The 27,388-nt window shown below is 36.1% G+C and overlaps 1 protein-coding gene across 1 annotated transcript; it reads left to right on the forward strand.

The window, feature by feature from the left end:
• Positions 1-2,435: 2,435 nt before the first annotated feature.
• On the forward strand, positions 2,436-27,388 carry rbms1a (RNA binding motif, single stranded interacting protein 1a). Its single transcript, XM_020938877.2, has 14 exons — positions 2,436-2,737; positions 6,240-6,379; positions 10,442-10,500; positions 11,467-11,558; positions 12,844-13,001; positions 15,098-15,177; positions 15,284-15,384; positions 16,363-16,412; positions 16,502-16,592; positions 20,631-20,681; positions 23,116-23,217; positions 24,384-24,452; positions 24,669-24,738; positions 25,500-27,388. Exons 1-13 carry the CDS (start codon positions 2,687-2,689, stop codon positions 24,735-24,737), a joined length of 1,113 nt encoding a protein of 370 aa, XP_020794536.1. The 5' UTR covers positions 2,436-2,686; the 3' UTR covers position 24,738; positions 25,500-27,388.

Genomic DNA, 27,388 nt, shown 5'->3' on the forward strand with positions numbered 1-27,388 from the left:
AGGCCACATCACCAGGCCAAGTTACAGGTCAGATCTGTGGAGAAGTGGGTCTGCTCACGTTATTAATGTATGTTTTTTGTGAAAGTTTTGAGAAATAAAAACAACCATAATTGAATAAATAACTTTCTGGAACAATGCACCTTTAATTATGTCTAAATTAATGTGGAAAAAAAAATACTTTTGGGAGTGTAAAGTGTTGTATTGAGACTAAACTCAAATTCAACCAACAAAATTTCTCTTTCACATTATAGAGTTGGATAACATAACATAACACCATATATGCAAATAAAATGAAAACCAACCAAACCACATAATTCCTTTGAGAACTGCATTTGTCAATTAAGTAATAATCCAAGAAGACATGCATAATTAGTATATTAACACCCACAATAAACAATAATATGGTGTGGAACTAAATTATGCATTACTGAGGGGAAACTGGCCTTGTTTTATGGGTGTAACCTCAGCTGGTTTGCCTGTGGGTGGATGTGGTACGAAGTGTTAATGCAAGATGCTGAGGCTACTTCTCCATATAGACGCTATCTGAGGTCGTATATCTTTCAAAGGATATAGTAATTTACAATGAATATAAGTCATAGCTTGTTAATAAATCAAGGAAATCAATTTTACTGAATAAGTCCGCATTTAAATCTTTGCATTAACCTAAAACATCCAAGGTAGAAAAAAAAGAACACAAAATAATAACAAGTGATTGACATTTTTGACATTAACGACACTTCAAAAAAAAAAAAAAAAAAAAACCAAACAAACTAAAAATATATATATTAAAGGAAAAAAGCTTTTATATACAGTTTGGCAGCCTTTTATCAATTATTTTAATATTAATTAAATATTGTGACAGTCTTCCTATATTTTTATTTGTGTGGGTATTTTGTTCTGTTTCTATTTGTTTTTGTTATTTTTTATTATTTTATTTTTCATTTTTACTGTTTTGTATTTTTATCCTCAGTTTGATTCAGCAGTTAAGTTTGTTATTCGAGACTGGAGAGAATGTTTTTATATAGCAAAACTGTAATAAAAACAGCTTTGAAAAATATATGAAAAATGTTAAGATTAAACATTACAAAATATACATATTTTTGCAATCATATAGTGTTTTGTTGTCACTTGAATGTGTAATTTTGCAATAAAAGGTCCAATCAAACAGCAAGTGTTGGTTTAAGAAAGCCTGAATGGTGAGGAATGGGGCACCTTTGAAATGGCCCCTGATTGATCCCATTGAGGGGGAGTTCTTGCGGTAATGAGTCGGGATGGTCCTGTTGCTGCTTCAGCTTTTGTAGCTTGTGTCCAAACTCATGTTGTCTAGCGCTGTGGGTCTTTGAGGTCAAACAAAATCCAATCGCGTTTGTAGCATTTCCTTTGATGCATATGAAAGTCAATCATAATCGATCATTTAGAGAATACACAAACAGTATAGCCTATGTCATTTTTTTATGTTCAGCAATGGTCAATTAGAAGTTCATAATGTTTTAATTAATCTTTTAATTAGAAAATGTTCCAGCACCGAATCTATACATGCACAGATATTCACATCAATATCTTTCCTGAGGGATGGCGTCACGTGCTTGGTTCTGCTACAGTAGGCTACTGGTTTGTGTTAACTTTGTGGAGTTAGTCCTGGTTTACACTGGGTTTCATATTGATTCAGTCCTGGTTTGGCCCTGGATCATCTGGGGGTAAGACCTCAGTTTAGTCCTGAATCGGGTGCAGGGTGTGGTCCCATATAGTTTGGGTTTAGTCCTGGATTTTCTTGGTTTAGTCAAAGTGCATTAATCATGTCAAAGGTTAACACCAATACAACAACTCTTGTACATTTAATCACATTGGCTTATTTAATTATTCTAGACACAAATGTTGGAGATGCTAGAGCACTGCAATTATAGTGGACCAGTTAACGAATGTATCCAATGTAAGCAATAGTTCTGAATTAAACTGCACCAACAGAACAAGATTGCAGAGTTCACATTATTTCCCTGTTTTAATTACGCGTTGCTCAGTCCAATCTGTGGGAAGTGTTCACGGGGCGCTGTGACCTCCAGCTCAGGCCAGGCCCTGCTTATATTTCATCGCATCCTGATTCGGTGACATGTAGGGCTTGGATGGGGGAAGGGTAGGAAGAGGAAGAGGGTGTGTGTGGTTGGAGGAGGTGGGGGTGAAGAATGCTTGGTATGTGCGGACGGCAACAACACGGGAGGCGCCTACAATCAAGCGTACGTGCGTAAAGTTAACCAAACGCTAATTACGCAGCGTGATAAAGCCGCCAACCGTGTTTGTCTGTACTTTTATTTACTTTCTCGTATAAAAGATAGTATTGTGACTAGCTGTGCTCAAATGTAATTACTGTGTATCGGATGCTGGCACCCTACACAGGCGCAAATGGTTTAGCCCGTAGTAGGTGGGACTGGCGAGCGGTCTGCAGCAGGACGTCGTAGATCAATGAAGCGGACCGGAGGGCTGGTCCATCTCTGTGGATCTGACTGTATAGATGTGTCAGTACCTATGCGGGGCGGAGGGAGTTACGAGCCTTACTAGTCTTTCGCCCAGTTTGTCCAGTATGCAGATGTTTTGAAAAGAATATATTTTTTACAGTTGACTTCACTACATCTGCGCTGCGCGTCTCTTACTCGTACTCTTAAGATATCATAGTACATCTGTAACCTCCAGGATGATCTTTGCAAACACGGGAAACCCTCTGAAGACAACCAATAGGAAGCAGGTAGGCCTTTACCGCTCATCTATAACAATGTTTTACAGACAGTTTATGCCAGATAGTTGAAATTGTACACTCACTATACGAGACGCCACTGGTGACATTGGAAAGCCCTTGCTGATTTTCCACTTGCTTATTTGCATATACATGTCCCACCAAAGCCTTTAATACCAAATGAGGATTAGGTCAAATGAAACGTAGAATGGTCAATGCTGCAGCCAGACTGGATAGGCTTGAACTGAAGGATGAAACCAACTGCTGAGAGCTATAGTTTAATACTGTGTGTCCATGTAACCTCGTTTGCCCATTCACATTTAGCCCTGGTCAATACGGATGACGGATACTGTAGTAGGCCATTACATAGGTTAATGTATTCTGGGGGGAGAGGTAATGCAAAAGTGCTGCATCTCTCATTTGGTGAACACAGGATGTAATGGGCTATTATTACTGCCAGTTTTTATTTTTTATTTTTTAAAATTTAGATGGTATTTTTTCAGTAAAGATTGATGTCTCGATTCCTTTAACATTCCCCATAGGATTCCCTGCAGCACATCGCTCTTATAGTTGCCATTGCAGGTGTTACGAACAGTTTGTGATTTCCAAGCAGATGCACTGTGCTTCCTAAAATTGTGGGCGATACAGAGACCTGACATGAACCCTTTCTAAAAAAGTTATTGTGTAATAACGCTGTACCAAATGCAGATATGTAAAGACTCTTCACCTCTCTCTGAAGACATAACAAGCGTAACAGATGTGCCTGCCAAGCTGATCAATTCTCCATATGTGATCAGGGAACTCCCATTGAACCACCATAGGACACTAGAATAGAGATACGCTTTTATGCAAATTTTTTTATTATTATTATTTAATTTGATTTAGCATTTTAATGTATGCCTATACAAAGATAAGGATCCAAACATTACAATTTGTTCATGCTTTTCTTTATTTTAGGCTTCATAAGAATTTGCACTCAATTTTTTATGTTTTAGATGTGTTTTAGTTGATTTTAACACAATATTTTTGACAGAAATTTTTGACAGAAAGAAATTTGACACCAGCCTCTTCCTATTTTACTACTTTGAATTTATTACCATTTATATTTTTGCTCTTTGTTATTATAATATATTGTGATGTGTGAGCTACTGTGCCCAGATAATTTCCCTTGTGGATCAATAAATTTTGTCTAAGTCTAAATAGACAGAGATTCGAAGCACTCTGACTTACAATAAGTCCTTTATTTAGTGGATTAAAGCATTTTGGCAATGCAAATGGGCAGGCATAAAGCAATTTGTGTATTATTCTATTTTCTGTTAATAACCTGGTTAAGATAGACAGGTTCAGGTCTCAATATACTGTACATCCAAGAACATGACATACTCCAAATCATTTTCTCGAAACACTATATTGAATATTTCCAGAAGCTATGCAAAGATACAGACATACTAGTATATCTTCTTGTCTTGGCCTGGTTTTATTTGTGGCACATTGGAGTCGAGTGGCCTTTGGTTATAGACAGATGGTGCGATTGTGCCATTGTATTGTCTTTGATCAGAAACTGAAGTGGGTTCGGGAATCGCCACAAGCTATTTTAATGAATGAGTAAGGGGAAGGAAATGCTTTTGCAGTGGAATGTGTTGCGTGGTTTTTCTGCTTAAAAATGCAGATATACAACACAACAGCAAAGATCTTTTAATCGCCAAAACAGACCCAGATGCAGAAATACGCCTGTTGTATCGACTGACAGGATATTTTCTTTTCTTCAAAGGCTAAAGCTTTAAACTTGCCACAGACTTAAACTAAGCTTCAGATGTGTCACAAATGAGAACAACTTCAGTCTGTCTGTGGATGGTTATTCTCAATGTCTGTCATCTTAAAAGGACTCAACATCAGAGGAAGAGCACAGAAAAAAAACAGAAGGGTTCAAGCAGTACAGTGAAGCAAAATTGAACTGCTCGTTTTATAAAAAATTCAACCAAATTATTATTTTTCAGTTTTTTATTTTGTTAAATATCAAAGGTGCATTGTGTAATTTTTCTGGTGGGGGGTCCGTCAAATTTTTTTCTCCATGGAGATGTTACTGCATTGTCTGGAATGTTTCACAGTATGGCATTAAACCTTTTTATCATCATGGAGACGAATCCAGGCCAGAATTTTTATATCTGTCATACTGTGGAACTTTGTGGAGTACTGTGGAGCAGTGACATTTCTATAGAAACAAGAAAGTGACGGACCGACTACGGAAAGGTTACAGAGTTAGCCTGATTCATCAGCCGGTTTCACTTTGTGGAAACTGCCTGACCTTGCAGCATTAAGCTTCATTCGCTCAACAGTAGGCGGGTACTTTTTTATTTAACCAATCGCTGCTATTTGGTCGTGTTCCATGTAATGTGCCAAATCCCATAGGAAGAAGGGCAATAACGTCTTTCCCCTTGAAAAAATTCACCAAACATTCTCTTTGATCCAGCTTTAAATCCTCAATCTCAGGAATCGTTGCCAACACAGAATGTATGGCTTCGTCTACAGCCATTTCGACAGCTTTGTTTACTGTTGTGCTGTACCACAAAAGGGACCCAGACAGGCGCTTGAGTTTGACATCATGGCTTCAAAGCTCTTCTCTGATTGGCTGGTGCGCGGTCTACAACTTCCAGGATTTTTGCAAACCGTCTAGTATATTCCAATTCCTGACCTAGTTACTGGAGAGAAATTAAATTGAGCGGAGGTACTAGGTGGCACCAGTCTGGCTAACTCAGTGGCACCTTTAAAAAAATATATCATGGTAGAAGAGGGAATTTTTCTTAATGGTTTCTTATCTTCCTTATATGTGTTACCATTACACATTGTTGAAACAAAATATAGGCCTCCACTGAACATAATAGGTCACCCCCTCTTGTATAAAATCACTGCTTTACATCAATGTAAATAGTTAATGTACTTCCATGGCATTTAGAATGACATAGGACCTACAACAACAACTACTACGACAATACCTCCTATTTTTTGTTCCATTACCATCCTACATCTTCATATGTAAGATGTCATAGAAAGCATGTAATACTAGTTTGAGTACCACAAGCACAAACATGTATTAGTCCTATTACTATCATCATTCATGCAAATAGCCATTCAGTATGACGTTTTGCAGTGTTCAATTATGGAGCTCAACAGTGACTGCCCAGCTTGGAATTCCAGAAAAAAATTAATATAAATTTTTCTCATAGACTGTCTGAAATATGGATATTAGTTAGCATATGAACTTGAGTATATATATATATATATATATATATATATATATATATATATATATATATATATATATATATATATATATATATATATATATATATATATATATATATATATATATATATATATTATAGAACAAGTTGTAGCATACATCCTGACTCTTCACTGGCTCCCACACTCATGTTGTTATCACTCCTAGCCCAGGGGTTTAAATTAGCTTATCTGTTGTATCCTGACTTCCTAACAGTGGTTTTCCTTTGTACAGTCCTACCCCATGACTCCTTCCAGTCCCAGCAGCAGTAACAGCAGCAGCACGGGTCTGGAGCAGCTCAGCAAAACCAACTTGTACATCCGAGGACTGCCCCCCGCCACCACAGACCTGGACCTAGTCAAGCTCTGCCACCAGTGAGTCGCACAAACACACACGGAGGAGGATTATACAGTGGTGGATAACGAAGTGCAAAAGTAAAATGACAACACTCAAGTACAATTTTTAGGAAGCTCTACTTTAAATGTGCACAGTGTAGCATTTTTAGTGGAGGGTCTGCCACCGGCTTATCACCATGGAAATGTTATTGCTTTGTCTAGAATGTTCCACAGTGTAGATTAAACTTATCTATCACAAGCGAGACAAGCAAGTTAAGTCACTGGAGAGACGTCCCTATTCACAGAAGGTATTATTTTATTTTTGAGTAATAGAAACAATGGAAATGCTAGATGGAAATGTTTAATGCCATACTCTGGAACATTCCAAAGCAATTATATCTTCACAGAGACCAGGCAGGTAGCAGACCCTCCACCAGAAAAGTTGCAAAATGCACCCTTAAGTACATTTTATAGTGGATACTTTACTTTTACTTCACTACATTGGAGAGCAGTTATCTGTACTTTCTACTCAACTACATTTTAGATCTGGATACTTTAATTGTTCTAAAAATCTCTGCAAACTACTTTTACTTTTTACTCTTAAAGTTCATTTTTAGACAGGTGCTTCAATAGTTTTACTTAAGTAGATTTTTTCCTGTGATACCTTTACTTTTACTTGAGTATCTGTACTTTTACTTAAAGGTACACTGTGTAACGTTTCTGGTAGAGGGTCCATCACCTGCTTGACTCCATGTAAATATTATTGTTTTTCTCAGAATGTTCTACAGTATGGCATTTAATTTAACTATCTCCATGGAGACAAGCAGACCACATCACCAGGCCAAGTTACAGGTCAAATCTGTGGAGAATTAGCCCCACTCACAGTAAGAACACATATCTTTGAGGTACGTTTGAGAAATAAAAACCTGTAAACGAATACATACAAGATATATTTGTTTAATGCCATACTGTGGAACATCCCAGGCAAAGCAATGAGACAAGCAGACAGCGGACCCTCTACCACAAAAGTTACGCAGTGCACCTTTAAGTAACAAAAGTGAATGCTTCATCCACCTCTGGGTTTCTGTGACGCGTTACATCAGCACTTTGTCATAGGTTTGAAGTCCTGTGTGGCGCCTGTGAGTCAGTAGAAAAATGTGGGAGGGATTTGAGAAAATATCATGTTGGTTAAATTTAGGATTACACTGAAAATGTGAATGATCTAGAAGAATAAGAGTGTTAGAATTGACTCACTATTACAAAATAAGGGTTGATCTATATTTAGCATAATAGCATTTCCTGTGTAGTATCTAAATAATGTTGCAATGCTTTGCTCAGACAACAAACAATAACAATAACAAATTCAAACAATATAACTTTAAATGTTTATTTGAGAAATCTAGTCAGATGTTTGGTGAGAGCCGCGGCACAGTGGTAAAGCATTTGACCACTCATATGAAACGTAGCCGTTTAAAGGTCCTATATAAATTTTAATTCACTCTTGTGAGCTTGAAACCATGTTATAATGTTTCCACATAAAAACATGCCTGGAATTATGTTTTGTCTCATTTACCTATGTTTGAGTAATTCTTTGTTATTGTCTATCTCCAAAGCTCAAAATGCTCTGTTCCACCTTGTGATGTCATGAAGCACTAGTTTTTATCATTATTTCAGTAGAAATGGACAATTCCATTCCACTAAAATTATCCCAATGATTCTAGTGAAGGAGTAGAATTTTAAAAACATAGTGGAGCACTTTCTGTATGAGTGTTTTCAGTTTCAGAGAAGAACTTAAACTTAAATATTATTATAAATTATTAATTAATCCTTGCATATATATATATATATATATATATATATATATATATATATGCAATGATTAATTAATAATTTATAATAATATTTAAGTTGCACATATATATGCACACACACACACATATATATATATATATATATACACACACACACACATATATTATATATATATATATAATATATATATATATATATATATATATATATATAATATATATATATATATATACACACACATATAATGCCTTTCGAGACACCCAGAGCGCTTTACAGAGCATTATTCATTCACTCCACACTCAGTGCTGGTGAGCTGCTATTGTAGCCACAGCTGCCCTGGGGCAGACTGACAAAAAAACGCAGAGTTTGTGTGGTCATGTCATTGAAACAAAACACAACCCCAGGTATGTTTTTGATGATGAAACAATATTATAACAGATCAGAAAATAGCCTAATATGGGCCGTTTAATCCCCACTGTAACCAGTGCATACTGTGCTTGTATCCATGGGCAAAACACTTAATCTGGGCAGCCTATGGCAACAAATTTCCACGTTACTTTCCATTTTTATGCAAATAAAGATGTGATTGAGGAAAATTTGTCCCACAATAGGGGAATTTCAGTGTTACAGTTTTTTTTTTTTTTACTATATCATACACTTTAATCAGTGGGTTTAAGATGGCAACATTTGAAGAGCTTGTTATGTATGATTCAAATGTCAAATGACCAAGTTACCAATACAATTATCAGGTTCTAAAGCCACTTTAGTATTGTTTATGCTTTTTTTTTTATTATACACAACAAAAAAATATTAATAAGCACTGTCCCCATAAAACTAATGCAATATGAATGTCTCTCTTTTTTCTCTATTCCAACACATCAGAAAACCACTCTTTAACACAAATAAAATACAGGCTGATTATCGTCTGCCACGTCCTGCCACATCACTCATAACACACTGGTTCGCCATAGTTTTCTCTGGAACATAAAACTCTCCAACCACCGTAGCTCCATAAAGTCCATGGAAACACGTGGCTCTGGTGTGGTGAGTGGGGTGGACAGCAAAGATGATTGTTTTACGCAAAGATTACACAGCTCTGTAAAAACTTCATGTTCGATACGTGATACCAGTGAGAGTGGTGAGTGTGGTGGATCTCGCCATAATTAGCGCAGTTTTGTACCGTCATTTCGCCTGTGAATGGGGAGCATATGGGCCCAGCCGCTCTGCTATATAACCAGGAACAGCGGTAGCAGCTGTTTGTGTCCTGTTTGCTTGTGTTTTGTTCATGTTCCCAACAGTGTTTGCCAGCACAAAGCAGAAATGAAAGCGCTTTTCATAGCAACAGGCTCTGAATGGTGATGTAAGCTGGGCATTCACTGGGCGTGCTATACTGCATGCTCTGATAGCCCATCACAGCTGCCATAGTCAAGTCTATGAAGTCTGAATAAAACCAAACAGGGGACCTGGTTACAATATATTGTAAAGTACCTACAACACTAACACTGAAAATGGCAGATAGAAAACAAAAATTAACGTAATTGTCATTTTATTTTCAGCATATTTTCCCATAAAATGTTTGCAACTCTTATAAATAAGAGAAATTTATATAGTATGCATACACATGCTTCATATGCATAACAGAGCTCAACAGTGGCAGCCTGCTCCAGTTCATTCAAAAATTCCAATATTAAGAGTTCGGAGTTAAGTCCAAAAAGGCTGTTTAACATGCACGATTCTGTTAAATAAAAATAAAAATTGTCATAACTTTGTGGTTTATAAAGTTTCAGATTTTAAGTAAAACTGGATTTTAAGTAAAACTGGAGGTGGTCTTGAGGCAGTTACCACATAGCTGATTAGCCTTAAACAAGCTTTTGAACTTTTAATATATATTTTTTTCAGAAAGTCTATGAGAAAAATGAATGGGAAATTTAGTTTCCAAACTTTTGGGTGGGCAATCACTGTTGAGGTCCATTATATTTCAGACTGAAGACATGACTATTCTGACCTGCTAATATATTCAAAACCACAATGGAAATTGGAAATTTCAATGCATTCATTCTAATAATCAATACAAAATGTTAAGTACAGAAGGCAGTATAATAACTCAAATATAAGGCATCTATTAGACATTAATGTCTTTATCAGAACTACATTAGCAGAGTCCCTATATTATAAGAGCACTCATGTTATGATTCTAAAAGCAGGTTAGAAACATCTATTACTGTCAATACTGAGTTGATGAGCATTACCCAACTCTAGAAGGATTTTCTAATTCTCATTTACTTCTAGGTATGGCAAGATTCAGTCAGCAAAGGCAATCCTGGACAAGACAACCAACAAATGTAAAGGTCAGTAAAGATATTTAATCATCAATATTCAGAGAGTTACCATGTCATATTCCCACTTCAAGTTTCTCTCAGTAATTATGTAACTTACAAGACAAAATAGAACATCTAATTGGTCCAAATACACTCAAGACAAGAATATGCTCTAATATGATGCAGCAATCAGGAGTCTTGTTTCATTTCGTTTTTTACTTGAGGCACTTCCAGCTGGAGAGTCTGCAACTTGAAGTAATTACTATTTCTTTAATGGTTATGATCATATTTTACTTACTCATACACGTTTTGTGTACATGATATTGAGCCATGTGTACCCTTTGTGCTGCTCCCAAGCTTGGACAAATTATAAATGGATTTTCATACATATCACTAACAATAGTTGTATAATTTGTTGCCTATTACTTTATTTATATATATATATATATATATATATATATATATATATATATATATATATATATATATATATTATATATATATATATATATATATATATATATATTTTTTTTTTTTTTTTTTGAGACAGGGACAGAGCACAATTTTTGCATTAACCTTAACAAGAGAGATGCATTGTACATCAGGTTGTAGCATCAGTGCTATGTACTTAGTGTCACATAATGTTGTTTTTCTTTTTGTTGCAACCTAAAATGCCTAATTGCTACTTATAGTAACACTGTACATCTAATTTATTGTCATTGATGTTCTGATGCAGTTATTGTCATGAAAATAATGAATTTATTATACTTTTGTTCAACTTAAAAAGATAGCATAAACAGGGCATTTAGCTTATGTTCTAATGGGGTGGGATTTAATACGTCTTCTTCTTCCCACTCCTTTTTACTGGTAAATAAGAAAAAAAAAGTGAAAAAAAAAAAAAAGTGTACTGAGATACATGTATACGTACTTCCTGTGTTCATTATCTACTCAAAATAAATACATTAAAATGAAATGAGTGTTGCCTTTGTTTTATAGGTTATGGTTTTGTGGACTTCGACAGCCCGGCCGCTGCTCTGAAGGCAGTGCACGCGCTCAAAACCAGCGGCATCCAGGCACAGATGGCCAAGGTGAGTTTGTATAAAACATGTGCTTTTATGGCTGGTCTGTGTAGTCTTATTCAGTAATGCATGCATATATGTATTCTGTATGGAGAGTGACATTAGGCTGGTCACATGACCTCACAAGCTGTTCTCCTCGTGACCCCTTTTACGTTACTGTAGAAACAGATGTCACTTCTCGCTTTGCCAAATAACCAGTCGGCTTTGGACCAGCACCTCCTCACAGCTCCACAGATCACCTCAGGGGGCTGCCATAGCGTGTTATCGCACCATTATTACAGGTTAACACTATGGATACAGACACCTCCCACCTATAATGCACTCTTATAGCAGGATGCTGCTTTTACACTTTCTTCATATTTTTAGATGCAGTTCCTCTCCCACAGCTGGCATTTGCCTCACAGTGGGAAGTGGAAATTGTGTAGATCATCAGATTTCTCCGACTCTGCCTCTGTTCAGATTCAGAGGAGAGGGTTCATTTATGAGAGCTTGTTCTCTGGAGAAATGCAAGAGGCTTGTTGGGAACAAACAGCACAGAGCGCAGGGCGAGTGTGGCGGTAGCTAGGCTACAGCCCTCTCCTGCTGTTTCCAGGAGCGTCTGTAGAGAGGCTCAGTGCAGAGGAGCAGGCTGTTTGGCCCCACTGTATTGCCACATAAGAGGAAATGCACCAGGCGCCATTTTATTTACATGTTAATACTTTCACTTATTAGACTAAAAATAAAGACTAAAGTAATTCTAAGGCACCATGCACTTTGTAATACAGATTTTTGGACTAAAACATCCCTAAATGAATATTCTTTAAACATGAATATAGTAAAGAAAACAGTCCTATTTTAATAATGTAGGTTTGTACAGAAACTCAAAGATGCTTCACAATTTAGTACATTATTTTTTCACTCAGTGAAACAGAGCATCTCTAGCTTCTGTAGGGGGCCTGGGGCTGAATAAGAGAGGTAGCTTTCCCTTCTGCACCTATGGCCTCAAACATCACATAAACACATCCACACAGCCAGGAAAGGTGAAGTGTTTTGCCCAAGGACACAACAACAGTATGAATTGGTAAGTAGAGAGTTCACAACTCAAAATTTCAGTTTTTTTCACGCCCACCCAACTTCTTTAATCACCCTCACCCCTTTTATGATTCACCTTCCATTAGCATAAATATTGTGTTTGGAGGGTAAATAAAAACACCTCCAAACTCTCCATTAAATCCAAATTATACACATTTTGTTCCTATTACAGTGTTCTTTTTCTAATTTACTGTATCTCATATTTGTAATATTTGTTTTCCAGCAACAGGAGCAGGACCCCACAAACCTGTACCTGTCTAACCTGCCTCTGTCTGTGGATGAGAAGGAGCTGGAGAACATGCTGCAGCCTTTTGGAGCGGTGGTCTCCACTCGTATCCTCCGGGACTACAGTGGGAACAGCCGGGGGGTGGGCTTCGCCAGGTCTGTAACACAAACCACATTAAAAACACTTTGAGATTGTGTAGTTGTCTTTTGTACTGAACTAAGCAAATTTTGGCAGTACTAATGAGTAACTTTTCTGGTAGAGGGTTCTGCGACTTATATGTCTTATAGAGATGTTATAGCTTTGCCCAGAATGTTCCACAGTATGGCGTGCCTTTTTTATTACACAGAAATACCTTGAATAGCATGCATTAGTACTGTGAATGAACATTCTTTTTCAGAGATCTGACGTGTAACTTGTCCTGGTGGTTCACATATTTAACACATATGAAGTTTAATGCAATACTGTGGGACATGAAGACACACAGATGGCAGACCCTCCATCAAAAAACTTACACACTGCACCTTTAAAGGGACAATGCTTATTAATTAATATACAATATGCATGTGCCACAATTAGCCCATTTGAAGTCTTATTTTACTTTAGAGCAGAGGGCAACTTTGGTTTGTAGCTAAAGACACATGAAAATAAAATATATATGTAAAAGAAGTAGTTGCAAAATTAGCAACAGCTGTAGTATTGATGTTAGTTTTATTAATCACAGTAGCAACAATACCAGTCATGGGCGATGTCAAAGTAATGTAATGAATGTTTTCTTCTTAATGCATATTTAGGGTGCGTTCATACCTTCTCTGGTTTAGCCCTTATGTAGTCATGGTTTAGTTCTGGTCTAGCCCAGGTTTCATTTTCGGGTGTAGTCCCAGCTTAGTCACAAGGTTGAGGTGCAACAGGTGCAATTGTGAACCTACCCTTAAATATTTTGTGTCTATAACTTTTGTTTCTTCTTAAGTACCAAATTTACATAAAAATAGTTACAACTAATTTCCAAGTATCTAACTGCTACTCTGAATAATATGATGAAGTGTACACATTGCCCTATAATTGAGATTACTGCAATGGTAATTTTATCATGAGAACAAAATAAGAAAAAAGCCAAATTATGTTTAACATTACCATCTGATCTGCTAAAATGTGACATGTTTTGAAGAAATCGTTTTTGTATGGTTTTACTTGGAAATCATGTGCTTCTTTTTACTAACCCAGTGTTAACATTATCTCTCCATGACAACATTTGAAAGTCCTACATTATGCATAATTGCCTCTGGTGTAGCTTTAAGCCATGTTATAATGTTACCATCTCAAAAACATACCTGGAGTTGTGTTTGGTTTCATTCACACATGTTTAAGTAACTCTTGTCTACATCTCCTCAAAATGCTCAGTTCCACCTTGTGATGCCATGAAGCAGTAGTTTACAGTTGCCTTTTTCCTTTTGTTCAGTAGAGATTTGCAATTCCAGGACTGAAATAATCCTAACAATTCTAGTGAAGGTGTATGGATTTTAAAAGCACAGTTGAACTGTATTACCACATTGCATGACAACACATTGGAGTGTTTTCTGTTTGAGAGAAGATCTCAGCCTAAATATGCAGGATTTGTGGGTTAAAATGTGTGAAATAAACAAAACAAAACTCCAGTTATTTTGTGATTTGGAAATAACTAGGGATGTAATGATATCCAACTCTCTCAGTACGATATTATCACAATATGCATCTCACAGTACAATATTTGCAAAATTTTGGAGAGGCTGATTGTAGATAGGACATGTTTCTGCTTTTAAAATACCTTGACAAGATTTTGGTGTGAATTATTTACGTCATAATCCCAAGAATTCAAGTAAAAAACATATCTCTTCATGTTGTCTGCACTGAAATGAATCATGGGATATGTAGTTTCCAATGTTCATAAGCTGTTGCTACTATAAAGCAAAGTCACTTGTAATTTGATATACTGTGACAGCCACGATATTGTGAGACTTTTGATGATACGATATGACGATTTTAGTTATTGTTACATCCCTAGAAACAACATTATACCATAGATCAGAAAATAGTGGAATAAGGGCTCTTTAATTACTGCACTAAATGTGAACTTCAACCACAGACATCTTTAATTTGAGCATGAAAAGCCAAAGGTTGCTCAGTCAGTGCTGTTTGGAGCCTGCTACAAAGTGTTTTGTGCAAAGTCATGCTGTGGAGAGTATACAATGAGTCACGGCTCATCTTCTCTCTTTAGGATGGACACCACGGAGCAGTGCAACGCAGTCATCGCCCACTTCAACGGCAAATTCATCAAGATTGGCTCCGGAGGGCTTGGTAAGAAAGAAAGAACTGTACCTTCCTGTCTAAAAATAGTGTTACAGATTGAAATAGTTGTCTTTAATGATGTTTTAGCCACAGCTGTTCCTCTTGTGTATTCCAGCTCCATCACAACCGCTGCTGTGTAAGTTCGCAGACAGCCAAAGAAAGAAACATGGGCACAGCGGGTTTGTTCCCAACGGACAGACAGGAGACTTGAGACTAGTAAGTGCACTCAGTTATACACTAAATGTTACAGGTAGGCTTGGAAATCATACACTAATCAATACTAAAACTAGTATCAAAACTAGATACTCATTTGAGAAAGTATCAATACTAGAAAAGGCACATTCACAGGATAATTCAGGATTCAGGATAAATCTTTCCTGAATAGTTTTATAATGATCTTGAGCTGTATCATAACAAGTATAAGAGCACATAGACTAGTATATTAAGTGCCCATGGACCATTATGGAACCTACACGGACAACAGAGCAAGGTAATATTAAAGGAAGTACTATGATTTAATGTTGTAAATGACATTCTATTGTGTAAACAGAGTATAATGTTTTTTTTTATCATAGTGGTATGATAATATGATGATGGCGGGATTGATATTTACCAAAATTATTATAGTATTATTGTATTCAACACTGATGATGTAATTAATTATATACCACGTGTGTTTAGCTGCTGTTACTCATAAAATGTTTTACAGTCTGCAATGGAACCTGGCAATCATATATTCAGTCAGTATAGTGATGGGTGATATGGCCAAAACACAAAGTCAAAAATGTTTGCACATACTGGATAATTAAATATCATATCCTGTTAATTTAGGATCATGTAAAATGCTTTTAATTTTAATAGTTTCAAATTATTATTTTTTCACTGTGTCACTTGTTTAATTGCACAATAACCCCACTTGCAAGTAAGAATGTGTTTCATAATAATCCTCAATTTCACAATCTTGCAATGTTTCAAAATCTTGATTATTAAAAACACAAATTAATCTAATTAATTTGATTAATAGCCCAGCTCTAAGTCAATAATAACATGATGTTTACTTATTTATTTTAGCAGGCCATAAACTTGGGGGACAAATTTATTTACAATTTTGACATTACTTTTTATTTTGCAAAGTCCTGCAATGTTTTCAATCCATAATTTATCAGTTTAAATGTTGTTGTTTTTTCTTTGTAGGGCACAATGACTCTGACCTATGACCCCTCAACAGCTGCATTACAGAATGGGTAGGACTTACTGACATTATTACAGAAATACATAGGCTTCCTTCTATACAGAAAATCACTCATTGATTTGTACTGTGTATTGTGCCCAGGTATTACTCCTCTCCGTATCCAGTCACCAACAGGATAATGACAGTGCAGCCAACCATGCCACCATATATGTCTCCAGTTTCTGCTTATCAGGTACGAAACACCTATAGATAGACTATATATGAAATATGAAATAGAAATGCACTGATACTAGATCGGATATTGGTTCGGGATATTTGTTCAGGATATTTGTTCAGGATATTTGCTCAGGATATTAGTTAAGAATTAGGCCATTTAATTAATATTTTAAATGAATATTAACAGGCAACTACTGATGAAGTGTTATTAAAGTAAATATTACATCCTAATTAAGATTTTGTAAGATGAATTTGGACATAATAAGCTAGTACATTTATTGACAATGATTGAGATAAAGATTAGGGAGTATTCAGCACAAAGAAAGTTGGGAACTTCTGTAATAAAATACTACTAACTACTGATGCTGAATGTTTCATAATGTTTGTACTTAAATCCAGTGAGCACTGCCTAAGGGGGATTTTAGCTTTAACGTAAAATTGAATTACATTTGAATATAAAGATTCAGATTTTTTTTCCACATCCTAAATGAGTTTTTTTGTTGGATGATTTTGGAGATAATATAACTAAAACAAGAAAATATACTGGCAATAATTGACTATAAGCTACTAAACAGAAATACGTACTCAAGACAAAAGGTTGGCAGCCACTGTATTAAAATACTCTTTGCTGGCCACTGCTAATGGTAAATCTGTCGCAAAATCTTATTTTAGTTTACACAGTTTTATTCCAGAGCTACTCCAAAGAACATTTGGATCAGATAATATTGGTACTTTGCTTCAATTATAATCTCCACTCCACTGGGATTGATTGGTATTGGATAGTTACTCAAAACACAATCATTTTTGATTGTGTTACTATAAAAATTACTAACACAAATGAAAGCAGAGTCACAAAATGAATGGTGAGAGATTAGCTAGATAGTCAATTGTGTGGTTACAAGTAGACAACAATTAGTCCCAATCTACAATTAGATGTGCTACTGCTAAAATTTATATCATCTTTACATTCTTTTATTTGATTTCAGAGCATTAAATTATTGTCCAGGATATTACGTGACATTTGCTAAATGGATAAACACTAGTGCCTACAGCTGAGTCATGCAGCATGCTATACTTTTTGAACTTGTCTCCAAATATGGTAAAAAGCTCCTGTTTTTAAAGGGCCCATATTGCGCTATTTTGTGGTCTATGTTATAATGTTGTTTCCTTATCACAAACATACCTGGAGTTGTGTTTTGTTTCATTTAAACATGTTTACATAAAAAACTGTTCTACCTTGTTATGTCATCTGGTAATGCAAGAAGTGCTCCACTGTGTTTTTAAACTCTATACACCTTCTGTGGAATCATTCGGATGATCTCTGCTAAACAAAACTTGAAAACTACCACTTCATGACATCACAAGGTTGAACAGAGCATTTTGAGCTTTACAGATGTAGATGGGCTACTAATAAATTATTACTCAAACGTGTGAATGAAAGAAAAGGCAACTCCAGGTATATTTTTGATGTGGTAACAGCTTTATAACATGACTTAAAGCTTCCACAAGTCAATTTTGTGTAATGTAGGACCTTTAAAGAATCAATGTATGTTTTATATTTTTAATTCAGATGCAAAGAGGAGCAAATACATGGTAACTGTGGCTATGCGTGGTCCACATCACGCTCATGGCTCTGTTCTTGACGCATTTCTTATTACTGAAACAGTCCCTTGACAAGACATGGAGCATTGAGATAAGTGGTTTTCCTTTATGGGAGGATGTGAGTTTCTTGTTTAGTATTTTAGCGGCACAAAAAGCCAGCCTCAGCAGATGTTTTTGATATAAAGTTTTTAGGAACTTTATCTTCTAAAGAAAACATTATTCAAGGTTTTGTGTTAAGTCCAGTTGTATTCCAGTTAGTGACAGTCATATATTCTGAGAAAAAGTGCAGTTTGTTCCTCTGTAGTTCCTCTTTACCATAGTCTTTGCCTATATATAATATTTATCTGTATATTTGAATGTAAGGCACTTTTTGAGAAACTCCACTTCAGCATATGGAAGCAAAGTGTCAGTTCTCACTTTGTTCCAGTTAAGTATTTGTAATTAAGTAAAACTCAGGTCTATTTACTTCAAATGAAATGAGATACTGAGTAGTTACTTTGCTACTTATTAGAATTATTAGAATTTATTATCACCATTTATATTTTTTACTCTTTGTTATCATATTATATTGTGACGAGAGAGCTACTGTGTTCAAATAATTTCCCTTGTGGATCAATAGCTTGTCTAAGTCTAAGTCTAGTACAAGTCCCAGATGTCAATGCATTGCTATCTCACAACTGTCTCTGCTCCTCTTTCTCTCTAAAAACAACAAATGTGGTTTTAAGGGTTTATATTAAGCTAAGTTCTTCTCTCAAACAAAAAAACACTCTGTTCCACCTTGTGATGTCATTTGGTAATACATGAAATGCACCATGCACCTTCACTAGAATGATCTCAGTAACATCCCATTTCTACTGAACCAAAGGTAAAAGGTAGCTGTTAATGTGAATACTACCATTTAGTGACAGCACAAGGTGGAACAGAGCATTTCAAGCTTTGGAGATGTAGATGGACTAATAACAAAGGGTTAACAAATGTGAATTCACCAATGTGAATGAAACAAAACACAACTCCAGGTATGTTTTTGATGACACAAGCTCACGAGAGTTAATTTTGCGTAATATATAGTAGGACCTTTAATATATGCCATAACTTGGTTGGTTCAAATCAATAATGTTTAAAAATAGAGAAAAGATGGGCACTGCTACTGTAACCATACCAGTGAAACCTTTAGTGTGGTCCTCTAACAAAAGACTAATGGGACAAATTGTATTACCGCTGCTCTCGTCTCTCCAGGAGGCAGGGTCAGGCCTTTTACCAGCCACTGTCAAGAGGCTCAGCTCACTCCAACTCTGGATGTCATTCAGTCAAAAAGCAGCACATTACAACCCCCAAAAAAGAAGAAAAAAGAGAGGAGGAGAAAACACAGAGAGAGAGAGAGAGATAAATATCCAGAGGACGGGCACTTCTCGGCAGATGAGGTCACTGTTTAAAGCCCTGCTGCCATAGCAACACGGGTGGACCAATTTGGCCCCAAACGAGTTGGATAATTTTGTCAGCAGCCAGACGGCATATGTCCCAAAATCTTGTGTGGTGAATGACAGGGACAGGGGGGATAACAGGCAATTAGAGGAGTATTTTCAGATTATATTAAAATAAAATGGCAGAAATAGCCTTATCTAATAATGCATTTGTAACAACATTGGGGAATGTGTCATAGACTATAAACAGCATGTCCTCAAATGTACTTTAATAAACAGAAGCTTACATGGTTGCTTAATGGTTTGAATGAGGTTAGTCATTGGTTAGTGTGGTTAGGGTCATAGGACTAGAATTATTCAAATTATTACAAAATGCATTTTTACTAACATACATACTTAGTAAAGAGGTTAATTATGGTCTGTGTTTTAGCTTTTAAAAAATAAATGTAAAGTAGTGAATTATATTATTGGCTTATCATTCAATTATGAAAGATTTTGGTCATATTTATGTAATAATGTAAGATTTGAGCTGTAGAGAGTAGAATAAATAGATGCTATGGATATTTATCTGTTCATTCCACCTTCTTCAAAATCAGTTTTTTCATTTGTGTTTTGTTTGTTTTGAACTGGGTGAAGCATTTGTGTGTCAATTCTTTTAGTGTCACAAAATGCGCTATACAAGTGTTATATGTATATAATGTATAATTATTATTTTAGTGGTTGGAGCTTGTACTATTTTACTGATACTGTATATTTAAAAATGGCTTTACTGGGATTCTTCAGCTTTGTGTCAGCGGTATATCGTGCTTGAAAATTTGTTATTGTGACAGGCCTATAGTGAAGACATTATGCGCCCAGCATTGCCACAGCGAACCATCTGCCCCGTTTTAATGCAGTGATTTACATATTGATTAACCATAATGCATATTTACAACTGATGCCCTTCCAGTTGCAATCTTCTATCCATTTATTAACAAATAGGAATACAATGATGTGTTTAGTAAATCAAAATGTGTTTTGCTTTGTTACAGGTACAGAGTCATTCCTGGATGGCACATCAGCCCTACATTATGCAACATCCGGTGAGTTCATAACCATTTATAAATATATAAATTGGGCACTGGTAAATAGGTTAATTAAGGCTTCTAAAATAGAGCCAAAACAAAAGTCCAAATGTTAAATATTCATGCAGAACTATTGAATTTAAAGGGCCCATGTTATGCTATTTTCTTATCTATTTTATAGTGCTGTTTATGGATTTTTTGTTTGTTTGTTTCATTCTCACATGTTTATCCTGCATTTTATTAGGATTTCTTCTCTCTAACAGAAAACACTCTGTTCCATCTTGTGATGTCATGTGCTGGTAATGCAGGAAGTGCTCCACTGTGTTTTTAAACACAGTTTTTAAACTCCATACACCTTCACTAACATCATCTGGATAATTTCAAACCTGGAATTGCCAATCTCTGTTTAACAAAAGGTAAAATGTAGCTGTTAACTTGCAAACAACAACTTCATGACATCACCAGGTGGAACAGAGGATTTTATGCATTAAAGATGTAGACATACCAATAATAAAGGTTTACTCAAATGTGTGAATGAAACAAAACACAAATCCAGGTGTGTTTTTGAGGAGGTAATAATGTTTTAACATGGCTAAAATCTCAAAAGAATCAATTTAGCATAATATAGGACCTTTAAAGAAACATTGATCAAATAATAATAAATAAAATGTCCAATGATTTTCTTTTAGAATATCACTAATTACAAGCCAGTGTTTCTCCTTAAAACCACAGTTCACTACATTTTATGTCATGTCTTTCTGGTCTCTCTATTTTAAAACATGTTTCTTGGCTTGACCTGCTGTAAGGGTGAACTTCCTCTTTATAAACACAGACTTAAAGAGCTTGTGCCTTTTGTGTGTGTGCGTTTGAGTGTGTCTGAAAGAAAAAGGGTCCCAAAGACGTACAGACAGTGCCCTCTCCGCCTCCCTTCTCCTCTCTCTCCCTCCCCTCCCGCTCTGATCCAAGAGGAAATGCCTGCAGCAGAGACAGCCTTGTGACTCTTTGACTCGTCCAACAGATGGTTTCCAGTAGAACAAGTGTCTCCGCTCATCTGCGCCCCTTCCTCCCCCTTTCACCCTAAGGCGTCCTGTTTGAAAGACCCAAAGAAATTTATCATTAACTAAACATCACAACATAAGGGCTGTAAATCAAGATAATGTGTTTTTAAGATTTCCATTTTGTCCAATTGCAAATAGTCCACCCACTAGAGTCATCTGCATATTGATTTTGCATATGGGTTTATGCCAGATGTTACTCTTAATGTAATTTATCCTGATTTGGGACTGGAACAAAGAATGCAATGATTTGTGATCCCAATGTAGCTTAAAAGCGTACTGTGCAATTAACTGACATTTTAAGTGTGATTTACATTATTACTAAATTCTAATGAAAATGTTTCAAACTAAAATAATAATCTAAAAATATTATTAACTTAACCTGTTTAAAATTATATGAGCTCTCTTTCTGCCCCTTAAAACCTGGGACAAAGCCACTTTTCTAATTTAATTCTTCTGATCTACGTTATAATGTTATTTTCTGATCAAAATCATACCTGGAGTTGCGTTTTGTTTCATTCACACATTAAACACACAAATCCTGCATATTTAGGCTGTGTTCTTCTCTGAAATGGAAAACACTCGGTTCCACTTTCTGATGTCATGTGGTAGTAATGCAGGAAGTGCTCCATTGTGTTTTTAAACTCCACACACATTCACTAGAATCATTTGGATAATTTTAGCTCTGGAATTCTCTACTCTACACTTTGTCATTTCTACTGAACTAAATGTAAAAGGAGCTGTTAACCTACCACTTCATGACATCACAAGGTGGAACAGAGCATTTTGAGTAATCCATTATTGGCCATACCAGCTTGAACCTGTCAGATCTCAGAAGCTAAGCAAGGCCAGGCCTGGGTAGTACTTGGATGGGAGACTGCTGGGAAAATCTAGTGCCACAGGGGGGTGCCAGTCACAAAAATGGTCATTGTGTCCTTAGGCAAGACACTTCACCCACATTGACTAGTATGAAAGTGGTGTGTGTGTGTGAGATGGTGGTCGGAGAGGCCAATGGTACAGATTGACAGCCTCTCTTCTGTCAGTCTGTGCCAGGGCAATACAATAGTAGCTAACCGTCACTGGGTGTGGAGATCTGTAAAGTGTCTTCAAGTGTCCAGAAAAGTGCTATATAAAACAGATGCATTATTATTAGTCTGTCTTCTTCTCCAAAGCTCAGACATGTGTGAATTAAACAAACATTATTCCAGGTATGTTTTTGAGGAGTTTGTGAGTATTGGAACACAATGTACAGCTTTGTATGAAATCCCACAAACAGGTGCCATGACAAAGAAATCATTTGCTTTATTTACATAACATGTATGAAATACTATTGCTATACTAGATTAATGTATACATTCAGTTTGATCACCCTCCTGACGTTCTCCTCTCCACTGCAGACAGCTGTGATGTCGCCCTCTGTGGACCCATCCATGTCACTGCACCCTTCGTCCCTCCTCACTCAGCAGATGGGACAGCTGTCGTTGGGAAACCCAGGAGCGGTCAGTCGATTCAAAGCCCACACAAATCATTAACTATAATATAATCATCTAATCAGCCAAATCCCCATTTTAATTAAGTCTTTTTAACCTCATTTTGCTCATAATCAGATGACAGCCTAAATCCACTTTTTCCAAATACAAGCAAGATGTAATTCAGTTAATAGATAATATTAAAGTTAAAATCTCCTATTTCCTAAATATATTAAGTTATATGTAGTTTATAGTAATACATGTAATCACAGTAGGTTAGTTGAAATAGAAGAAAACAAGCATATCTGAAATTTAACTAGAAAAATAATAGCACTCAGAAGCGATGAAAAACTTTTGTCCAGTTGACAAATTGGATGCCATCTTTCCCATGGATTCTGCTTGGACAACTGAGGGATTTTACGTACAATAATTGCTGTTTCGCTTTTTTATCCCAAAATACAAAATTTAAATTCCTTCATCATGAGCTCATTGGATAATTTAAATTGGACAGATTATAGACAGATTACACTACTTTTGGTTATTGCAACATGGAAAATGTTTTGTAATAAGTCCTGTTTAAGTTAAATGGCCCAAATTACACTGTTTTCTGATGTATGTTATACTGTATTTTCCTCATCACAAACATACCTGGAGTTTTTTTTTTTTTTTCACACATGTTTAACACACAAACCCTGAATATTTAGACTCAAACTGAAAACACTCTGATCCACCTTGTGGTGTCATGTGGTAATACAGGAAGTGCTCCACTGTGTTTTTAAACTCCATACACCTTCATTAGAATCATTTGGATACTTTCAACCCTGTAATTGCCCATCTCTACTGAACTAAAAGGTGGTATTAATTTAAAAACTACCACTGCATGACATTACAAGGAGGAACAGAGCATTTTGATCTTGGGAGATATAGACAGACTAATAATAAAGGGTTTACTCAAACATGTGTGAATGAAACAAAACACAACTCCAGGTTTTTGAGGAGGTAGCAACATTCTAACACAGCTAAAAATCATAAGCGTTGATTTTGTGTAATACTGGACCTTTAATGACTGCAGAAAAATATACTACTACTACATCTGCTACTACTACAACTGAAGCTTATTACCAACTCTAACTTGTGTATTCCTATTCCTATTTTTCATTCATTCAGTCCTAACATTGTGTATTTGTCTTTAATAGTACATGGCTGCAAACCCCGCTGTACAAGGAGCCTATATGCCTCAGTATCCTCCCGTGCAGCAAGTACCGGTGAGTCTCTTTATGTCTCTTTTATTTAAAGTAAGTACTCATTGTTTTCGATAATACATTTTTAAAGTAATTACTGTTTTATAAATTCGCACTGGCCTCCACTTAAGAGCCTTTGAATTCCCATTGTCCATCAAAAGCATCAATTATCTTAGTGCAAACACAGTAGAGGTGGTTATTATAGAGTTTTGAGCGCGATATGTGGTTTCTGCTTTTCAGGAAAATGGGACACCGCAGCAAGTGGACTCCTCCAACAATTCTTCACCGTACAGTCAGCTCAGCAAGTAAAGTAAGTGAAATCCACTCAAACTTCAGCACATTTAAAAATAACTGCAGTTTAAGAAAGTGCTGAGTAAGTGATAGTAAAACCACATCATTTAAATAGTAAGAACATTTTAAAGTTAATGTCCTATATTATGGAAACTTGATTTCTGTGAGCTTTAAGCCATTTTAGGATGTTGTTACCTTATCAAAACAAACTGGAGTTGTGTTTTATTTCATTCACACTTGTCTGAGTAATCATTTATTATTAGTTTGTCAACATCTCCAAATCTCAAAATGCTCTGTTCCACCTTGTGATGTCATGTAGTAGTAGTTTTCAAGTTAACAGCTATCTTTTACCTTTTGTTTAGTAGAGATTGGCAACTCCAAGGCTCAAACTATCCAAATGATTCTAGCAAGGAGGTGTATGACTTTTAAAACACAGTGGAGCATTTCCTGTAGCCTGCATTTGCCTTGAATGTTCCATAGTATTACATTAAACTTAAATCTTACATTTAATACAATAACAGTTTTCTTTATTGCTTGTAAATTCAACGAAAAACGTGCATTCATACTGTAAGCAGGGTAACATCTTCACAGACCTGACCTAATGACCAGATCTGATGCTTAGTGTCATACTGTGGAACATACCAGGCAAAGCAATAACATCTCCATGGAGACAAGCTGGCGGCAGTCCTTCCACCACAAAAGTTACACAGCTGAAATTATCCAAATGATTCAGATAAAACCTTTAATACTAAATCGATGTCTTTTTCCATGTAATTCCAGGCTCTCTATGATCCGAGGAGCGGTTGGGAATCCACTGATGACATCACAGAGTAAACAGCCACGGCCTTCTGTGATTGGACCACACAACTTGAACTTTTTGCACAGCCCCGACTTTTGAGAAAAAGAGGATGGAGTAAACGGACTCAAGCGGTTGGCTATAATCACTACGAAAAAAAGATGAAAAAAAGACACGATTTATTTTGATACAAAACACTGATGCTCTACTTTTTCCTCTTTGTCATCGCCTCTCACCTGACACCAAAAGACTTTCTACCATTGCCCCTAGATGTTATAAAAATGCATGACGTAATAATATTTTCCCCCTACTTTTTTATAAACTACACTCAATTTACAGGTGTTCATCAAATCACTATTGGAAAAGGTGCCTTCCTTACATCATGCTTTCCAATATTTGTCCATCAATCTTGATCAGGTAACATAACATGACATAATCTGATAATGTGAGTGAGTGAAAACTGTAACATTTCCAGGCAGTGCGTGTTTCTATGCTATCTCGTCTCTGGTAGCAATAAAGTCAATCTACTATGAGGGCAATACTGATAAAAAGTAAAAGCAATTCTGAACAATCTCAGAGAAAATCAAATCTTTCTTTTACTCTGTCCTTCTTTTTTTAAAACCACACAATAATATTAAAACAGAAGCCGTAGTTTTTGTGAAATGGCATGTTTTACTAGGCATATTTTAGGAGGATCTTGTCTCTTTTTCGTGGTCCGTTGTGACTGAAAATCTACCTCATGGTTCTGTGGGTGCTGTTTGGGTTTGCAGGTAAAGCCCTCCATCATTGACAGAGCAGAACTGAAGCCGAGCTCAGGAGCTGGCTGCTATAGGACTTCTACTATTTCTTCTTCCATTTTGTTTTTCCTTCTGGTTTGAAAAATTGCTTGCTTTATTCGTCATTGCTTCTTTTTGGTTGTAGTTTTTTTTTACCCAAGAGTTGTTCAGTGGTGATGCTTCACGCTTTCCTAAAAGGTGCACTGTGTAACTTTTTGATTGAGGGTCTGTCGCCTGATTGTTTCTATGGATATGTCATTGCTCTGCCTGGAATGTTCCACAGTATGACATTAAACAGCTGTACCTAACCTTTATTAAATTACATGTGCTTTTATACCTAAAATCCCTAGAAAAACAGGCACTTTGACTATGAATGGGGTTGCCTCTCCATAGATCTGACCTGCAACTTGGTCTGGTTTGGTATACATGAAGATAGAAAGGTTTAAAGCCATAATGTGAAATATTCAAGACAAAGCAATAACATTTCCATGGAGAAAAGCTTTTGACGGACTCTTCACCAGAAAAGTTACACAATGCACCTTTAAAACTAGTTTCTTCACATTGTGCAAAGCAGTTGACATGCATTCGTGTTGTGTTTTTTGTTTTGCTTTTTGCCATTTTGGACTTTTTTTGAAACTTTGGTGTTTCCTTTTCCGTCTTTATTTCAAACAATACATTCTAGGATTTTCACTTCTTCACCTTCTGAAAGGTCTACAATGAATTTTAAAATGTGTGAAAAGCTAATCAAATCCTGCCTTGTTTAGACGCATTACATGAGTACTTTGAGGGCAAAAGCGTTTCATTTCAAGTGGGCTATTCGTCACGCAAAGAGAGACTGAAAAAACAAGTCGGGATTTTTCTTACAAAATGAGAGTTTCTATTGTAAATTAAACTGTGGACCTCACTGATAAAAGATACAGTGTTGAATGCACTGCCGGTTTTGCTAAGAAACAAAATAACAACAAAAAAAAAAGTTTAAAAATTCCTCCCTTTGACTTCCTCTGTCCACCGATTGAAAAAAAAATTCTTGTCCTTGCTCTTTCCTTTGAAACATTGGAATAAAGCAGTGCTCAATAAAATGCTCTTTCTCATACAAA

The sequence above is a fragment of the Boleophthalmus pectinirostris genome, unplaced genomic scaffold, assembly GCF_026225935.1.
Source record: "Boleophthalmus pectinirostris isolate CB_2022bp ecotype Guang Dong unplaced genomic scaffold, ASM2622593v1 HiC_scaffold_19, whole genome shotgun sequence".
In the NCBI taxonomy this organism is placed as follows: domain Eukaryota; kingdom Metazoa; phylum Chordata; class Actinopteri; order Gobiiformes; family Gobiidae; genus Boleophthalmus; species Boleophthalmus pectinirostris.